At 40.0% G+C, this 17,827-nt stretch overlaps 1 protein-coding gene across 3 annotated transcripts; it reads left to right on the forward strand.

Moving 5' to 3' along the window:
• The first annotated feature begins 13,747 nt into the window (after positions 1 to 13,747).
• LOC113274566 (bifunctional 3-dehydroquinate dehydratase/shikimate dehydrogenase, chloroplastic-like) lies at positions 13,748 to 17,366 on the forward strand. Of its 3 annotated transcripts, none has more exons than XM_026523944.1 (6): positions 13,748 to 13,914; positions 14,007 to 14,245; positions 15,018 to 15,123; positions 15,220 to 15,447; positions 15,770 to 16,745; positions 16,836 to 17,366. In XM_026523944.1, exons 1-6 carry the CDS (start codon positions 13,894 to 13,896, stop codon positions 16,874 to 16,876), a joined length of 1,611 nt encoding a protein of 536 aa, XP_026379729.1. In that variant the 5' UTR covers positions 13,748 to 13,893; the 3' UTR covers positions 16,877 to 17,366. The 3 variants fall into 3 exon arrangements, with proteins under 3 accessions (XP_026379729.1, XP_026379731.1, XP_026379732.1); XM_026523946.1 differs by having other exon boundaries at positions 13,751 to 13,914; positions 15,220 to 15,438; XM_026523947.1 differs by having other exon boundaries at positions 13,756 to 13,914; positions 14,014 to 14,245.
• Positions 17,367 to 17,827: the final 461 nt, after the last annotated feature.

Here is a 17,827-nt window from a genome sequence, read left to right on the forward strand (position 1 = left end):
AAGTAGAGACCACGACATCATTATCCTTCCGTTAGATTTTGCTAGTATTTTGTAAAAAGAATATTTTTGATGTGTATTCCTTGTATTGGCCTTGCCGCTTTTTGTAACCAACCTTTATGAAATGGATCATTTTTTTGATATACCTGCAATATCAGTTTGTTGTTTATTTTAAGCATTGTGATGAAAGACGCTAAAAACAAAAGAAGAGTTTTTTAAGTGTTTGGGTGCGATTCCGAAGGGAGGTACCTTCGTGATCGGCTTGAGACCTGTCACCCCGCTGGCGAACCCTTGGCCAGAGGATTCCCAGACGGTGGGGGCCGAGGCAACGTTCTAGGATATGGGGTTAAAATATTTACATACTCCCATTCCGTCGACCTGTTGCCTTAAGATTGGTTGGGTATCTCTTTCTGCTGGGTGCCTTCCCCCTGGTCTTACACTTATGGACACTGATGGGGGAGCCCTGAGAGATTGTAGATTAACTACTTTCCCCACTATTGTTGATAGGTTTGTTTACTTGAATTTTAGAAAGCTTGTTTGATTGATAGGTTGAGGCCTGCAATTCCTCATCCAGAGATAGAAACATGTAGAGCGGTCACGCTGCCTTCTTCTTCTGGTCTTCTTCACGCAGATGCAAAGCTGCGTTGCTCCTATGGGTAATATAGTTTAAGCCACTTAGCATTCCAAGGATGCCGGAGGATCTCGCCTTTCAGATTGCGAAGGTAGTAGGAACCGTTTCCCGCAATGTCGTGTATTATAAAAGGTCCTCCCCACGTAGGTGCTAACTTTCCCCATCTCTTTTCTCGTTGATACTGTGGGATTATTCTCAATACATACTGCCCCTCTACAAAATTTCGAAGCTTTACTTTTTTGTTGTACTCCCTTGCTAGTCTTCGTTGATAATTTTCCATCTTCTGCAATGCTGCTTCCCTTCTTCCTTCTAGATCGTCCAATCTCTCTAACATCATGTCTGTTGTGAGATTTTTCTCCCATGCTTCGGTCTTTGTGGTTGGCATGAGGATCTCTGTTGGGATGACTGCTTCAGCTCCATAAGTGAGGAGAAACGGGGATTCCCCAGTGGCAGATCTTCTTGTTGTTCTGTATGCCCATAACACATTATGCAACTGTTCACACCATCTCCCCTTATGTTCGTCTAATTGTTTTTTGAGGATAAGGGCGAGGGTCTTGTTAGTGGCTTCCGCCTGTCCATTGCTTTGAGGGTATATGGGGGTGGATTTGTTCTTCCTTATCTTGAAAGTATCGAAGAGCATGTCTATGTTTTTCCCCTGTAATTGCTTACCATTATCAGACACGATTTCTGCTGGTATGCCGAACCTGCAAATGATGTTCTGGAATATGAAAGTAAACACATCCACGTCTATGATCCTGGCTAAGGCTTTAGCTTCTACCCATTTACTGAAGTAGTCCGTGGCTACTATCAAAAATCGTCTTTTCCCTGATCCTTCGACGAAAGGCCCGACGATATCTATGCCCCATTTTGCAAATGGCCACGGGCTATCTACAGAATTTAACATTTTTGCCGGCGCGTGTATCTTTTTGGCGAAACGCTGACATTCTTCACATCGTCGGGACATTCTTGCGGCATACTGTATCATCGTGGGCCAGTAATATCCTTGCGTCTTTGATTTGTCGGCTAGTGATCTCATACCTCTATGATTCCCTGCGTCGCCATAATGGATGTCGTTTATAATTCGATGCCCCTCTTTCCGAGATAAGCAACGTAGTAACGATCCGAGGAAGGATTTCTTGTACAGGACCCCATCCCGAAGATCATATCTTCCTACTTTGGAGAGTATTTTCCTAGCCTGTTTATGGTCCGCGGGTAAACTTCCCTTTTCGAGAAACGCATGGATCACCATTCTCCAATCATCTTCGTTGCTGAAGTCTTCGTCTTGATTTGCTCTTGACAGGATATATTCTTCGTCAAAATCGTTATGGATGTCTTCTCCTACCTGGTCTTCGATATTTTCTTCCACTGTATCTTGATTGGTAGCGAAGGAGAATTGAGATGCAATCGAAGGCTCGTATACCCTTGTTATTTTAATAGCTTCGACGCTTTCGTACTTCAGCATGGATGATATATATGCTAGGGCATCCGCGTGCCAGAGATCCCTTCTGCATAAGTGCCGGAACTTGATGTTCGGAATTTGTGATGCCAATGTTTGGACCAAGGCCATGTAAGCTGAGAGGGTGTCATCGTACACATTGTACTCGAGCCCTATCTGCCGTATGACAAGCTGCGAATCACTTGTTAGTCTTACGTCAGTTACCCTCATCTCTATTATTACACGGTGGTCATGTATGACTGCCTCGTTTTCGACGATGTTGTTGGTATGCTCTTTGAATTCTAACCTGAGTGCCTGTACAATCCTTTCTCCGGTTGGGGTGGTGATGACAATGCCTATTCCTACTCCTTCCTTATTTTTGGAACCATCGACGAAGACTTCCCATTATATTTGACTCGCAGGTTCGAGGATATCCATTGGAATCCTGCTTTCTTCCTCGGCTTCTGGTATTCCCTCAATCTCTTCGTCGTTGTCCAGGGGGAGGTCTGCTAAGAAATCCGCCAAAACTTGGGATTTTCGAGAATGCTGAGTTTCATGAATGATGTTGAATTGGTCTAGGTGGGTGTTCCACTTGGCTATTCTGCCCACTTTTCCCGCGATTTTGAGGACTGCTTCCAGTGGTGCTTTGCATGGGACCCGGATGAAGTGAGTTAGGAAGTAAGTTCTCAGCTTTTGAGTAGCCCATACCAATGCTAGGATAAGCTGTTCGATCTTTGTGTAGTTCCTTTCCGCAGAATTGAGAGTCTTACTGACGTAATAGATAGGTTGTTCTATCTTCGTATTGGTTTTGACCAACACTGCGCTGACTGCGTCTTCTGTTGATGCTATGTATAATGCCAAAACTTCATCAGGATCCGGCTTCTGTAGGATCGGAATTGAAGCTAGGTATTCTTTGATTTTTTGGAAGGCTTCTTCGCATTCTGCGGTCCATTCAAACTTGCTCCCTTTTTTGAGAATATTGAAGAAATGTTTGCATTTGTCCGAGGATCGGGCAATAAATCTGCCCAAGGCTGCTATGGACCCATTGAGTTTCTGCACTTCTTTTAAATTCTTAGGGGATGGCATTTTTACTATTGCCTGAATCTTTACTGGGTCTACCTCAATGCCGAATTTCCCCGAGGTGACACCGCAAGTAAATTTCTCTGGATTCACTTTCATGTGATGTTTTCTCATTGCTTCGAAGATATCTCTCAAATCCTGGTGGTGATGTTTGCGCAGCTTACTTTTGACGAGCATATCGTCAACGTAGACTTCTAAGGTACTACCAATCCATGGCCTGAAGATAGCATCGACCATTCTTTGGTATGTTTCCCCTGCGTTTCGAAGTCCGAAGGGCATTCTAGTGTAGAAATAAAGGCCATGTGGCGTGTAGAACGCCGTGTGTGGCTGATCTTCTTCTGCCAGAGCTACTTGGTTGTAGCCAGAATGTCCATCCATGAACGACAGTTCTTCATATCCTTCTACTGCTTCTACCAGCTGATCTATGCTTGGCAGGGGATAGATGTCCTTTGGACATGCCTTGTTGAGGTTAGTAAAATCGATGCATATCCTAACCCCTCCATTTTTCTTAGGAACGACGACCATATTGGAGATCCACGTAGGGTACTTGACTTCCTTGATGAAACCTGCGTCTAGTAGTTTCCGAAGTTCTTTTTCCACTGCCTTATGATACTCCAGTGCAACTTTTCTTATTTTTTGCCTGAAAGGTGGTGTGCCTGGTTTGATGCGCAACTCGTGTTGGATTACTTTTGGGTCAATCCCAGGCATATCTCCTAATTTCCAGGCGAATACATCCACGTATTCTTTATGTAATTTGGTTAGAGAATCTTCTCTTTTTTCGTCCATTATGGTCCCTACTTTGATCATCTTCGGGTTTTCTTCTGTTCCTATGTTGATTTCTTTTACGGGCTCTACTGGCGTGAACACCGACTTCGGATCCCCGAGAACTGGGACGTTCTTTGATTGCTATTTGGTATGTTTATGTCCTTCGTTGGCTGCTGAAGTACTTGTCTCTGTGTTTAGGACATTATCATCTTTGGTCAAACCCCTTCCTGTAGTTTCCTTGAGGAACAGGTCTATGGCCTTCTCTTTCGCGGCTTCTTTATTTTTAATTCTTCGGGTTTTTCGCTGCTCTTCTTGTTCGTTTTTGATGCGATCCTGAGTGGCTTGGCACTCTCTTGCAGAGACCCGATCTCCCTTGATTTCCATTACTCCCTCAGGTGTAGGGAATCTGAGATATTGGTAGTACGTTGCCGCCACTCCCTTGAGTTTATGTAGCCACTTTCGTCCGATAATGGCGTTGTAGGGGGATGGGGCGTCAACCACGCTGAATCGTGTTTCTACTTTCATGGGTCCGGCGTTAACTTGCAACACGATGTCTCCCAATGGCTTCGTGGGTGCCCCATTGAATCCGTAGATGGTGTAATAAGAGGTCATCAGCTGTTCTTCATGGAGTTTCATTCGTTTGAATGCGTCGTAGAATAGAGCGTTTACTGAGCTTCCCCCGTCTATGAGGATCTTTTTGAGGTTACATCCAGCCACTGGTAGTGTGAGGACCAGGGGGTCGTTATAGTCTTCCATATCTTCTTCGATATCTTCAGCATCGAAAATAATAGGTGAGTCCATCCACTCTTCGTGCTCGTCCACCTCTATCCCATCGATCTTATACAATTCGCAGCGGTCTTCGAACTGCTTCCGTAACCTCTTTCCTATCTGTGCTGTAAGTGAGGGCCTTGCGGCTTCAGAACACGAGATGGTGTTGATTGTGCGGTTCCCTTCTGGAAGCTGGACTGGCGTGGTTCGTTTGGATCTATCCTCGGCGACATCCTTTCGTATGTAATGTTTGAGCTCGCCAGCATCGATTAATTTTTGGATCATTATTTTGAGGTTTTTACATTTTTCGGTCTGGTGTCCGTTGAAGCAGTGATATTCACAGTAATCTTTAGACTTCTCGATTCTCGGGGGCTGTTTTCCCTTAGACCATGGAAACTCCAGGTTTTCCCTTCCTTTGATCTCTCGCAGGATCCGAGCATAGCTAGCGTTGAGCTTCGTGTAAACTTGATCTTCGAATTTTCGGTCGCCTGTTCGTCGTTCGTCCCTTCATTCCTTCCTGTCTTCGTGAGGCCGCTCCGCTGAACAATTCCTTTTGGCCCCATTGGTTTGTTCTGCTGAATTGGTACGGTGAGACCCCTGCGTGTACGCCCTCGGGTTTTCACGCTGGATTTCTTCAAGACGAGCGTGATTTTCAATAATTATTCGAAGATCTCCCTTTGTCTTAGGTACGCTTCCATGAATCTCAACGAATAGTGGACTCATTCGGTCTAATCCCCACTTGTAGCAGTTGATACTTACCACCGGGTCCACACTTCCTATGGCTTGGCAGACCTTGTGCCATATGTTAGTGTATTCCCTCGTGGTTTCCTTATAGCCGATTTCCAGCGAAAAGAGCTTATCCATTCCAGTATTAACAACCTTGTTGTACATGTAAGTTCTTAAGAACTTTTCTGCGAGTTGGTCGTAGGAGTGGATGGAGTCTAGCGGCAGATTATCAAACCAAGACAATGCCGATCCCTTCAGGCTCGATGGGAAGTATCTACAGAGTACTGCGTCGTTTTGACTCCATCTAGCCAAGACACGGTTATAATACCGAATGTGTGCAGCGGGATCACTGGATCCGTCATAGCATTCGAATGTCGGGACAGGGCACTTGAGTGGAATAGGGGTGTTGGCCAGGCGATGAGTTAGGGGCGTGGAGTTAGCCTCTCTCATGATCTCTTCTAACCTTCCCCCGCCTTGTCTACTTTTTAACTGCCTTATCTCTGCCATCATTTCATCACGCAGCTCTTCCATCGCTCGGTGGTGCCCTACGCTCTTCTGCTCGTGATAGCTTGACTCTCCGTCGTTATAATCCGGGTCGGATGCGCTACTTCCCCTAGCCGCGTTTCCATTAGCTGCTACGATGACTCTTCGGTCTCGGTTTGGTTCTGGTGCCTTTGAATTTGCTTCATCGAGTTGTTGGCTCGGCTTTGTGCTTAGGGCAATCCGGTCTTTTAAATCCTGGTTTTCTCTGGCCAACAGAGCTACAACATCTGCGTAAACCTTCTGGCTCTTCTTCAATTCCTCAAGCTCGGCCATCAATCGATGTGATTGGTTCGACCCCTGATTGGGAGTCCCAGCTCGTGCTACTACGGCCATGGTGCCGCCTTCTTCTATGGTTTGCACTAAAGGTGGGGGAGGTTCAGCTTCGATTGTTGGCATTTCCAAATCGGGCGGAGTGCCCATCTGCGACATTAGAGCCGCCGACACATTTTGATTCTGCTCGTTTGTTGATGGCATTCCGAAGGTCGGCGGGTGCGCGGGTTGGTGTGTTCTGGATTCATCCACCCTTTCTTTTGGTTGGTGAAATTGATTCGTAGCAAAAATTTTGCTGGCTTCCGCAGCCTTTGGGGCTGCCGCTGTTGTACTATACTTTGTTTCCGCTGCTCTGAGGGCCGCGGCTGCGACGGAGTTAGCGTTCATAGGCGAAGTGATTTCCGCAGTGTCCTTCCTCTGACTGGTCATTTTGGCTTTGTCTCCTTTCTGCTTGCTCCAGGTGATGACCGGGGTTGTCCTTGGTGCTTCCTTTGACGTGGCTTTGGATTTTCCTGCTTCCTGCATCTTTTCCATCGTGGGTCCTTTTGTCGCTTTCGTTTTCTTTCTGCACAAGGGAATTTCAAACAGCGAGAAACAGAAATGTCCGTGCGGATCGGGTTAGTTTACAAAATTCCTTACTCCAAGACCGGGAAAAACTGCCCGAGGGCCACAGAGAACTTTTAAAAATGCGGCTTCATTGAAGGTACGCGGGAACGTGAAAGGATCCCATTGAAAATGCACGTAGATCTTTTTGAAATTTTTTGAAAGCGACCCACTGGAAAGCCAGGTCCGTACGAGATCTAAAAAATGTAAATCCATGGATCTAAGCGATAAATATTTTAACCAGTTTAAATTGCTTCGACAGATACTGCCAGGACCATCGAAGATAACGGGTGCGTTTTTAATATGAAATAGAGCAATCATATGCTAATTTAATATGAAATCACAGGATAAGATAAATCTTTTACCGGGACGAATTCCCTGTTTCTAGCGCCAAATTGTGAACACGTAAATCACAAAGGAATCTATATGTCCACAAACAATGTTCGCACTCTAGGTACAGACTCTCACTGATAATACAATGGCATTGATTCCTTGGATCCAAACCTTCCGGTTTATCATAGCCTCATCTAATAACATCGCGAGGGGCGTTTACGTAGGGGAAGATCAAGAAAACGAAGCATAAAAGTAAAATTCATGGAGCGTTAGACAAATATAAAGTGCTGAAATGTAAATAAGACTGGGATTTACGTGGTTCAGCACTAAGGCCTACATCCACGGGGTTGTTGTTTCACTATATACTTGATAGTTACAAAGATAGCCGAGTGACTTTGGGGTTTACATAGATCTGTATATTGTAAAGGACTAACTTACACTCACAATCTTTCTCTCTCCTTCTCTTCCACAATTTTCCGATCCCCTTACTCTTGGTGGAGAGGGGGTATTTATAGGGTTAGAGTGTGGGACCCATCTCTGAGGGCCGTTGGAACCTTATCTTCTTGTGTTTTGTGTCCATCACGCGGGGGTCTTCGTTCATTACTTCATTACGCAGAGTCGTCCTCGTTCTTTCCACGGGTTGATCGACACGTATGCTGCTCAGAGTGTTTAATGCGGGTAGTTGAGGCGCCTGCTCGTGTCAGGCAAGTGTCTTCTTCCCTGTCACATCCATGTCAGTTCACCTTCTCTCCACCGTTGATCTTGGCTTCTTTTGGGGATGAGATAAAGTAACTCTTCGGGAGTTATTTGGTGCTCCGCAGTACATCGTGTTACCGGTACATCTTTTTAACTTCTGCCCTTAGATTTGTTCGGGCAAAGATCCAACGTCGGCGGGATGGGCATCTTGGCTGTGGGCGCGTGTCATCATGCTTTGATGACTTTGTCCGCATGCTCTCCACGTATGTTCCTATATACACGTGTTTGATGATGAAATATGTGCACACAGTCTAAAAATGGTGTTGAATGTTCTTTATGGTTACAATAGCCAGTCCATGTCTGTGGTCACTAGTTTGGATTAATTAAGTTGATTTTTCTTTGATATGACAATGATTAATTCTTCCTTAATGGATTCCCAAAAAAAATGTTTTAGCTTGTGTTAAGAAATAATTTCTCAAGAAAATGTTTACTGGTAAATGTGATGGTTTTGAAGATTATGATGGAGGTGGAAATGGACCAAGTTGTTGTTGCTGTTGTGGTGGTTTTGAAGATGCTGCTGGTGATTTTAAAGATGTTGATGGAGGTGAAAATGGATCAAAATGCTAACTGCTAGATGCTGCTGCGGGTTTTGGAGATATTGATGGAGTTAGAAATGGACCAAATGGTTGCTGCTGTAGTACCGGTCCATGGCATTTAGAACACACCCACCATGGGCTCTTAAAGGTTCACCATTCCAGAACCAGGGTCTAGATGTGATTAAACTATGGTTAAGCTTCTTGAGTTATAAGGGAAGGGTATATGAGTGAACATTCAAGACCATTTTTATTAAAACTGTTAGATCGGATGGATGATCACCATTTTGTAATCCAAATTAAAAAGTATGATCATTTTGTAACCCAATTATAAAAAGTATGACCATTTTATGATTTCCCTTAAAATGACTTATAGAAACAAAAAAGTTAACCTTTTCAAGAAGTAAAATATTTTTATTTCTGACTTTTACTTCTAGAGATGCCCAAACACGCTTCAAAACAGTTTGCTTCGTGGAAACTTTTCTTCTAAAAGTCATTCCCATAAATCAAAAACAAAAGCAATTTGCTTTGTAGAAACTTTTTGGTTAACAATCATTCCCAGAAATGCAAAAACTATTTGCCTCTTGGAAGTTAACTTTTACTTCTAGTAAAAGTCATTTGTTCAGAATGACTTCTAGGTTGCGGATTATTAGGAATTGTAAACTGGCACGAGGAAATAAAACCGGACTAGGACAGCTGATGCCGAGGTATATCCGATTTAATGCTCAGTTGGGATATAATGAAAAATGGGAAAAATACGGTTTGGTCCAAAAATCAATCCAAAGGTATAGTTTAGTCCAGTCCGAGTCAACTAGGTACAAATTAGTCCAAAAATATGGGAAGTACACTAATAACCCTCATTATTTACTATTTAGTCCAAATATTTGCAATTTAGTCCAAACTGACTCATGATGATGTCAGCACTTTTGAATAATATAAAAAATAATTAAAAACAATTTATCTTTTGAACCGTTCGTCCAAAATCGAAAAACTTTATATATTTGGAAAGCATTTTCCGAGAGCTAAAAAAAGAGTACCCATATGACTATATGGTTTTCATTTTTAAATTTTTTTAATTTACATAGGTGTGTACAATTATGTACACCGCCCGCAAAGATCCAGAATCCATGATAGCCAAACTGCCACCTAATCCGCACATACTGAAAAAAATACCAACCACGCCAAGCTCCAGTTGGATAACATCAAAATTTGCAAAGGTAAGTTATAACCTACATCGAGGAAAAAGAAATGAACATAAGAAATCGCAGCTTGACAATAAAGTGAGTATCCTTTCACCAACATACACATAAGAAAACAAAGCAAGAAAAAAATTAAAATAAAAAGTTAGTCAGTTCATGGTCAGAGACACAATCCACGTGGGCATTATTACAGAAACTAAATACGGTTTCCAAACATCCCAGTATACTGATTCATTGCACTTTACCAAAAAGAAGATTACTAACATGCACAACAAATCAATCATACTCACAGCCAGACTTACTTTTTCAATAGAAGTATATTGGTGCATCAATACATTCATCCGTGTGAAACATTCCTAAAACCGATCCTTCATAGCCACAAACAAACCTACTTTTTCATTGAAAAAACGATGGTGCACCAATGTGTACACCCCTGCAAAACATGTATAAAATCGATCATTTATATTCACCCTTGGGAACACTTTTTCATGGGAATTATACAAGTACACCAATGTGTACACCCCTGCAAAACATGCAGAAAAACGATCATTCATAACCACACACAAACCTACTTTTACATGGGAATTACAGAGGTGCACCGATACGTACACCGCTTAAAACATGCATAAATCTAATCATTCACAACGGTACACAAACTTATTTTTTCATGGGAGTTACTTCCCACAGGTACACGTACACCGTTTTAAAACAAGGAAAACATACTTTTTCATAAGATTTACACAGGTGCACCACTATGCACACCCCTGTAAAACATGCACAATACCAATCATTTATATTAACAATAAACAAGTGTAAAACTATATACACATTATCTATCTACATGTGTATAATTATGTACACTTTAAGAATCAATATGTTATTTCATTAAACGAAGGTTGTACTTATCAAATTCAACTAAGAAACGCTAAAGCACATAATCATGTTATCAGGTTGGACCAATATTAAGGTAGGAATCATCAAGGGAACCAAAATATATACAACTAGAACAAATACCTTGCACAGTGTTGCATTATCTTGGGCTGCAAGCATAACAACATAAGTTGGGAACTCATCTTTATCATCTTTGACCTTCATTACACCTGCAGTTGGGATAAAAAAAAATGTTGAGAACTTGATATACTAACAGTGGTATGATTTTTGTTATTTGTTCCATGGAAAAATACACCGATGCATCAGTATTTACATGCATGAAATGGTCATTCATATCGAACTTGTGACATGCTTTTTCATGGGAATTACATTGGTGCACCTATATGTACACTCCTAAAAAATTGGTGTCAAAGGTGCAGGGTATTATACAGTTATGTATCAATTATAATCAACATGTGTACAACTATGTACACAATAACAATCAACGGGTGTATAACTGTGTATACATGAATAATCAACAAGTGTACAACTATGTACACATGAACAATCTACATGTGTCCAACAATGTGAACAGGCGGTTAAATTATTCAACTCATACTAATAAAATATTCATTAGGAGTTTAGGAACCTTACACTTGTCAACCAAGTATACAAACTGAAATATAATAAACATAGACAACTATCTCTAAATGAGCTAAAACAAAGAAGCAAGAAAATCAAAAAAAGGTGTACAACTATGTACACGTTAGTAATAATCAGCGTATAATTATGTACACATTAATATTTGACGGGCGTAGAACTATGTACACATTAAGAATCAACATGTGCACAACTATGTGCACATTAGTATTCAATATATTTTCATCCACAAATACTATTCAGTTGATGAAATATAGCTACAAAGATCATGTGGTCCCATAAGACAACATCTATGCATATGCTTGTGAGCTAGCCTGGTTTCTGTTCCCGTTAAACTTATACAATTAATCAATCTTATGTTTTCATCTTTATAAAAAACAAAAAGTAGCTTAGAGGTTTCATTTCTAGTTGGCAAGTCTTACAACGAATATAGTTAACAAAAGGTTTAACACCCACTCAGTCTAATTTTCATCAGAAACAACAAACCAAACCCATATATACATCAAGTACATTACCTGACAGTCTGCAAGCGATTGTTCAAGTTCCCTAGGGAAGTAGGAAAAAACAGCTCCTCTTACCATACGGTGAACAAATGAGCTGACCTACATAATGAATCATAATAACATCGTTGCAACACATACAACTCAATGCAGCACATAAGAATAATAGAGAATCTCCCAAATTAAGTATTTTCGAGAGATGCACCAACTAATGGCATCAACGTAATTACACGACCAATAGTTCACAAAAAATTAAGCATCTGCGAGACTTGCCCCCACAATTCTAAGGCACAAATGTTTCCTCGTCAAGACAGTTCCAGTGAACTCTTTCTTGATGCCAAACTTCTCTTCGACACCAAAGGATGCGGATACACATTTGAAATTTAGATTCTCAAATGGTTGTACACATGAGACGATCCTTGTATCACGACACTTTCCATTGGTTGCACCACTTGTCTTGATAAGCTATATTGATCTAAATTAACTAAGTTAAATAAAATATTAAAACTAGTTAATTGATCAATCCACTTAAATTATACTGATAAGAAGTTGGAAAAGATTCCCATTCAGAAACGACATCCAAATATATAGTCAGACATTTTGAAATTAATGTCCCCATCTTCAATCCTATCAGCATTTTGAAAGTTTCCCCTGAGAGATGCTCAAACAGTCCTGTTCTAGTAGTACTAGCCACAGTTTGCAAATACTACCAAAGTTGTCCTGTTTAAACCAGGTGTATTATTAGTAGTTATCATCATATGCATTAAGACAGAAAACACTAGAACTTCATTGAGATGAAAAGAAAAAACCAGTCCAACAATACCAAAGCATAAAGCCAAGGAAGATCCCAAAACAACATTCCTAAATTCATATAAATACTTCATGTAACTGTGAAAGAGATAACAACTAGTATTCTTAATCAACCCAGAACCACCAAATGAAAAACCCCAAATTCAAACTCCCCAATCCTCCAAATTATTGTGAAAGTAAAAACAATCCGAAACAAATCAATTATAAGTTAATAAAAAAAATGATATGCCAAAAATTAGAGTGAAACAAGTCATCATCAATGGTTAACAAAAATATGCAATTAGTATTACTCAATTACTTGCAAATGTTAAACAAACTAGAAATAGAAATTAGCGTAGGTTCAAAATCAAAAACAAAATTACTTGAATTAGAAATTATGATTATACTTGATTGGGATTCATTCCGACATCGATACTCAAGGAACAAGTCCATGCTGAATTGAAAGGGTATGTACAACACGAAATCAATGATTCTTACACAGTGTATAAAGCTCAAAATCAATTACTTACAATCACCCACTTGAACTTTTGCAAACCTAAAACTAAGATGACAATAAAATCTGGCTCTAAAATTGGAACCAGTTAAAAAGAAACATATCGACCACATAATCACAAGATCTACCAAAATTTCCATGACTAATACATCAACAAAAACCCTAGTTTCACAATCAAAATAACTGCTTGTCCACATGATTTATTTTCTTGGTATTTCCATCTAATATCGTAGTACTACCTAGTAAAGATTATACATAATAGTCTATTACTTATATATATACAAATGAAATCCTAATTAAAACAATTCAAAACCAACTCAAGAACCCTAATGAAGAAGCACATATCTGTAACCCAATATTCCTGAATCGTTCCTCGGCAATGTTCATACTAAAAGCACGATGTCTCTTAGAATTAATCTGTCTCCTCTGGAATTTCTTAATACTGTTAACAAATGAGAAGCATTTTCTAGTTCAGCAATGAGATTAAAAAATGAATCCAGCATAGAGACTCATCGAAGGACTAAGGGTTTGCAACTGAGAAGAACGACTTAATTCGACAAACCTCCTCCAAAATCTATCTCGGTCTCTCTCTATTGCTCTCGCTCTTTCTATGAATCTCTACCGAAATCAGAGATCTATAATTCAATTAAAAACTCCCATAATTCTAAAGGCTAATTTTGGTAGTGGAAAAATTCCGGAAATTATAAATCGGTGAGAGTTTCGATTAACTCGTACAAAATTTGGACTAAATTGACTAGAGTGTCCAAAGCCCTCGCTACTGAAAAAAGGGATTAAACGTCAATTTCTACATGAAAAATCCACCAACCCCTCGCTAGTAGCAGCCTCCTCTCTCCATCTCCCTCACCAACTACTCAGTAATCCGGAGTCTACTGCAAAATCTTCAAATTCCTTCCTCTCTTAATGGAATCAACCAGTCTCTCTGTAAGATTTCTCTATCTCTCTCACTCTAATCCACTCACTTTTTCTGATTTTTTTTTCTGGATTTTTTTTTTGATTTTGTGATGAATTTTCAGTTATCAGGTATTGGAATGAATAACGGAGGAGGAGGAGGAATGGGAACAAATTCAACATTAATATGTGCTCCAATAATGGGGAAAACAATTGATGAGATGTTTATTGATATGGCTAAAGCTAAAGAAATTGGAGTTGATATTGTTGAGATTCGATTAGATTACTTATCCATTTTCCATCCTCGTAAAGATCTTCAAATCCTAATTCAAAATTGTACCATGTTGACTCTTTTCACATACAGGTACTACAGATTCTCTTCCTAATTTGTTTGAATGAGTTTAAAATTCTCCGTTTAGTTTAGTAACTTAAAATTCTGGGACAATGTATCCAGATTTTTTCAAACCAACAACAGCATTTCCATTCATCATCTGTTTGTGACACTAGCTAGCTTATTCGACTTTGAACTATCATTCTCCGGAACAAACAAACTATCCTTATCATGGCCACAGCAAGAGTCAAACATTGAAAATTTTCTGCACCACCCTAATAAAATTGAATTTTAAGTTAGAAGAACATCTGGCAGCCAGATATCCGCATACACATTTCCTCTACCCCTAGGCCATAGTAGTAGTAGCAGCATTTTGTTTTTTTTTATCATATCTGTCATCATCTGAATACAACACAACAATCTCTTTCAAATTAAGTAGACTTCCACTATCACTATATCTACGAATTCCTTTCGGCTGCAAAACTGATAGACCCTGATTAGCACAATTCCATAAACCACCAACTGCTGACACAAATTCAGCGTGCTGAGTATTCCGGTTCCAAATTGTGTGAATCAGAAGTAGATTCATTTACATGTTGCTGTAAACCAGAAATATCAAGGTTACTTTTCAATTTGTGTACTTTTTGTTGAGCTATTTGGGTTCGCTTCTGTAATTTTCTGGCTAGTTTCTTCTTTTGATTCCAACTTTTGTAAATCTGTTTCTGTTATTCTTTGGAAATAAATTTGATGATTTAGCTAAAAAAGAAAAATAGTTTAGTAACTGATATAATTGTGTTTTATGAAGACCCAAATGGGAAGGTGGTGAGTTTGAAGGTCATGATAGCATTCGGCTCGAGGCACTTAAATATGCCATGGAACTGGGAGCTGATTATATTGATGTTGAGCTTCAGGTTAGTAGCAATATTTTCTCTTACCATTGTGATGTACTGATGTTCATTCTGACTTACTAAATTGCAATATAATGGTTGATACTTTTTGTCTTGAAGGTTGCGCATGAGTTTATTAGTTCGTTAGATGAGAAGACGCGTGGAAAGTCTAAAATTATTGTTTCTTCTCATAACTATCATGCCACTCCTTCAGTTGAGGAAATAGGCGATCTTGTGGCCAGAATACAATCTACTGGTGCTGACATAGTGAAGATTGCAACAACTGCTGTGGATGTCACAGATGTTGCTCGCATGTTTCAAATTATAGTGCATTCCCAAGTAAGCCATGTAATTCCTTATATGCTTTATTGGAAAATCTTTTATAATATAGCCAAGTGTGAAAAACTCTCTCACTGTCGTATATGTTTCTTCCCTCACTTAATATGAACTAATGAACTAATGATACACCACTTAATGTAGGTTCTATAGAAAATTTGCATGAACATGTGCTCTTACACTTAGGCAAATCTCCACATATCAGTAAATCTTACGCTTTTTATCGTTCTCAGTGTAGGTGACAACTACAAGATCCTATTAGTTATTCTTGCCATACTTTAGTATCTTCTTGAATGTTTTCACACTTGTTCTCACAGATTGATTGGAATTTCAGGTTCCATTTATAGGGTTGGTAATGACTGAAAGGGGTTTGATCTCACGGTTACTTTGTCCTAAATATGGTGGATATCTCACTTTTGGTACTCTTGAAGAGGGAGTAGTATCAGCTCCTGGGCAACCAACAATCAAGGATTTGTTGGATAAATACAACCTCAGACACATAGGTCCTGATACAAAAGTATTTGGAATTATCGGGAAGCCTGTGGGTCATAGCAAAAGCCCTCTTTTGTTTAATAAAGCCTTTAAGTCTGTTGGTTTTAATGGAGTTTATGTGCCCTTTCTGGTGGATGACCTTGCAAAGTTTTTGGCTACATATGCATCTGCTGATTTTGCTGGATTCAGTTGTACGATTCCACACAAGGAAGCCGCACTTCAATGCTGTGATGAGGTCGATCCAATTGCCAAGTTAATAGGAGCTGTTAATACCATTGTCAGGAGACCAAGTGATGGGAAGTTAATTGGTTACAACACGGACTATATTGGTGCTATTTCTGCCATAGAAGATGGGATGAGAGGTTCAAATAAAATTTACCAGGGAACTGGTTCACCCTTAGCAGGCAAATTGTTTGTAGTCATTGGAGCAGGTGGTGCAGGTAAGGCCCTTGCTTATGGTGCAAAGGAAAAGGGAGCAAGAGTTGTGATAGCCAACCGCACTTATGAGCGAGCCAGAGAACTAGCAGATTTGGTCGGAGGAGAAGCAGTTACTCTTGCTCAATTGGAAACTTTCCGTCCAGAGGATGGAATGATTCTTGCAAATACGACATCGATAGGGATGCAGCCGAAAATTGAAGAAACACCCATACCAAAGCATGCCCTAGGTGCTTATGCACTGGTTTTTGATGCCGTTTACACACCAAAAGTGACAAGACTCTTGCTGGAAGCAGAAGAATCCGGAGCGACAGTAGTTACTGGGGTAGAGATGTTCATCGGGCAGGCATATGAACAATATGAAAGGTTCACTGGTTTGCCAGGTGAATTTCCAATCTCCACTCGTTCTTTTGTTTGTCTCCTCTTTCCTATTTAACTTTGTCCTAACACTTGCATTATCCTTCTTTCTGCAGCGCCTAAGGAACTCTTTAGGGAAACCATGTCTAAACTGTAATTAGCATGGTGATGATTGTTCTCGAGTTCTAATGTAATTGAAAACCGAAGGTATTTATCAAGCCCCTTATTTTTTCCGAGATCTTGACTGCCTTTTGCTTGGTGGTTTGTGTTGTTGGAAAGGAAAATCATTCTAATAGCTAAGAAACAAGGGAAAAAACATTCAACTCCCTTATTAAAAACATCAATGTGTTGTTACTTGGTTGGTCCGTCAATGTTGTTTCATTACAAAACGTCCAGCTTCACGATTTTGTATTTGATTGGGCGAATATGTTTAGAGAGCAAGTCTATTGTAAGCTTTTGTTTTTGTAATATCGAATAAGTTCTGGAAGCTTTTGTATTTGACTGGGCAAATTTGCTGGAAGCTTTGGTAGTGAGTCAGAGATGTAATATTTAAAAAGTTCTGAATTTTGCTAAATGTCATGGGCATTGAAAGAGTTGTGGTTGTAAAATGAATGAAGTAAAAATTCTTCCCATTCTGTTTGATTACAGGGTATGTACTGATAAACTTCTCTTCTCTGTGTCTGCATTTAAGGGGGTGGTTGGGTTGTGGTTTGAATAGGTGGTAGGTAATGAATTAGAATTTTGAAAAATGTTGAAATCTTGACCTTGCGACTTTCCTGTTTTTTCTTAGCAATTTCCTGGTAGTAAGACCGGAACGTAGACGATTCCTAGGTTGCGACTTGTTCTTATATATTTAAACATATATAGAAGAAGAGAAGAAAATAACCCTTCCCACCTTGACTGAAACCGTGACTGTTCAGTAGTGAGGTAAATCATGACGCATTTTGCGGGGATTTTCAATTGAGTGCGAATCAAATTTCCCAGAACATCATGGGTATCGAATTATCTTGTAGGGCAAAAAGGGGTGCTCTTTCTTAGATTGAATGATAGCTGGTTGACTTAGATTATTATTATTATTATTATTTTTAGATTGCAAATGCCAGGTTGG

The sequence above is a fragment of the Papaver somniferum genome, chromosome 4 (assembly GCF_003573695.1).
Source record: "Papaver somniferum cultivar HN1 chromosome 4, ASM357369v1, whole genome shotgun sequence".
NCBI lineage: Eukaryota > Viridiplantae > Streptophyta > Magnoliopsida > Ranunculales > Papaveraceae > Papaver > Papaver somniferum.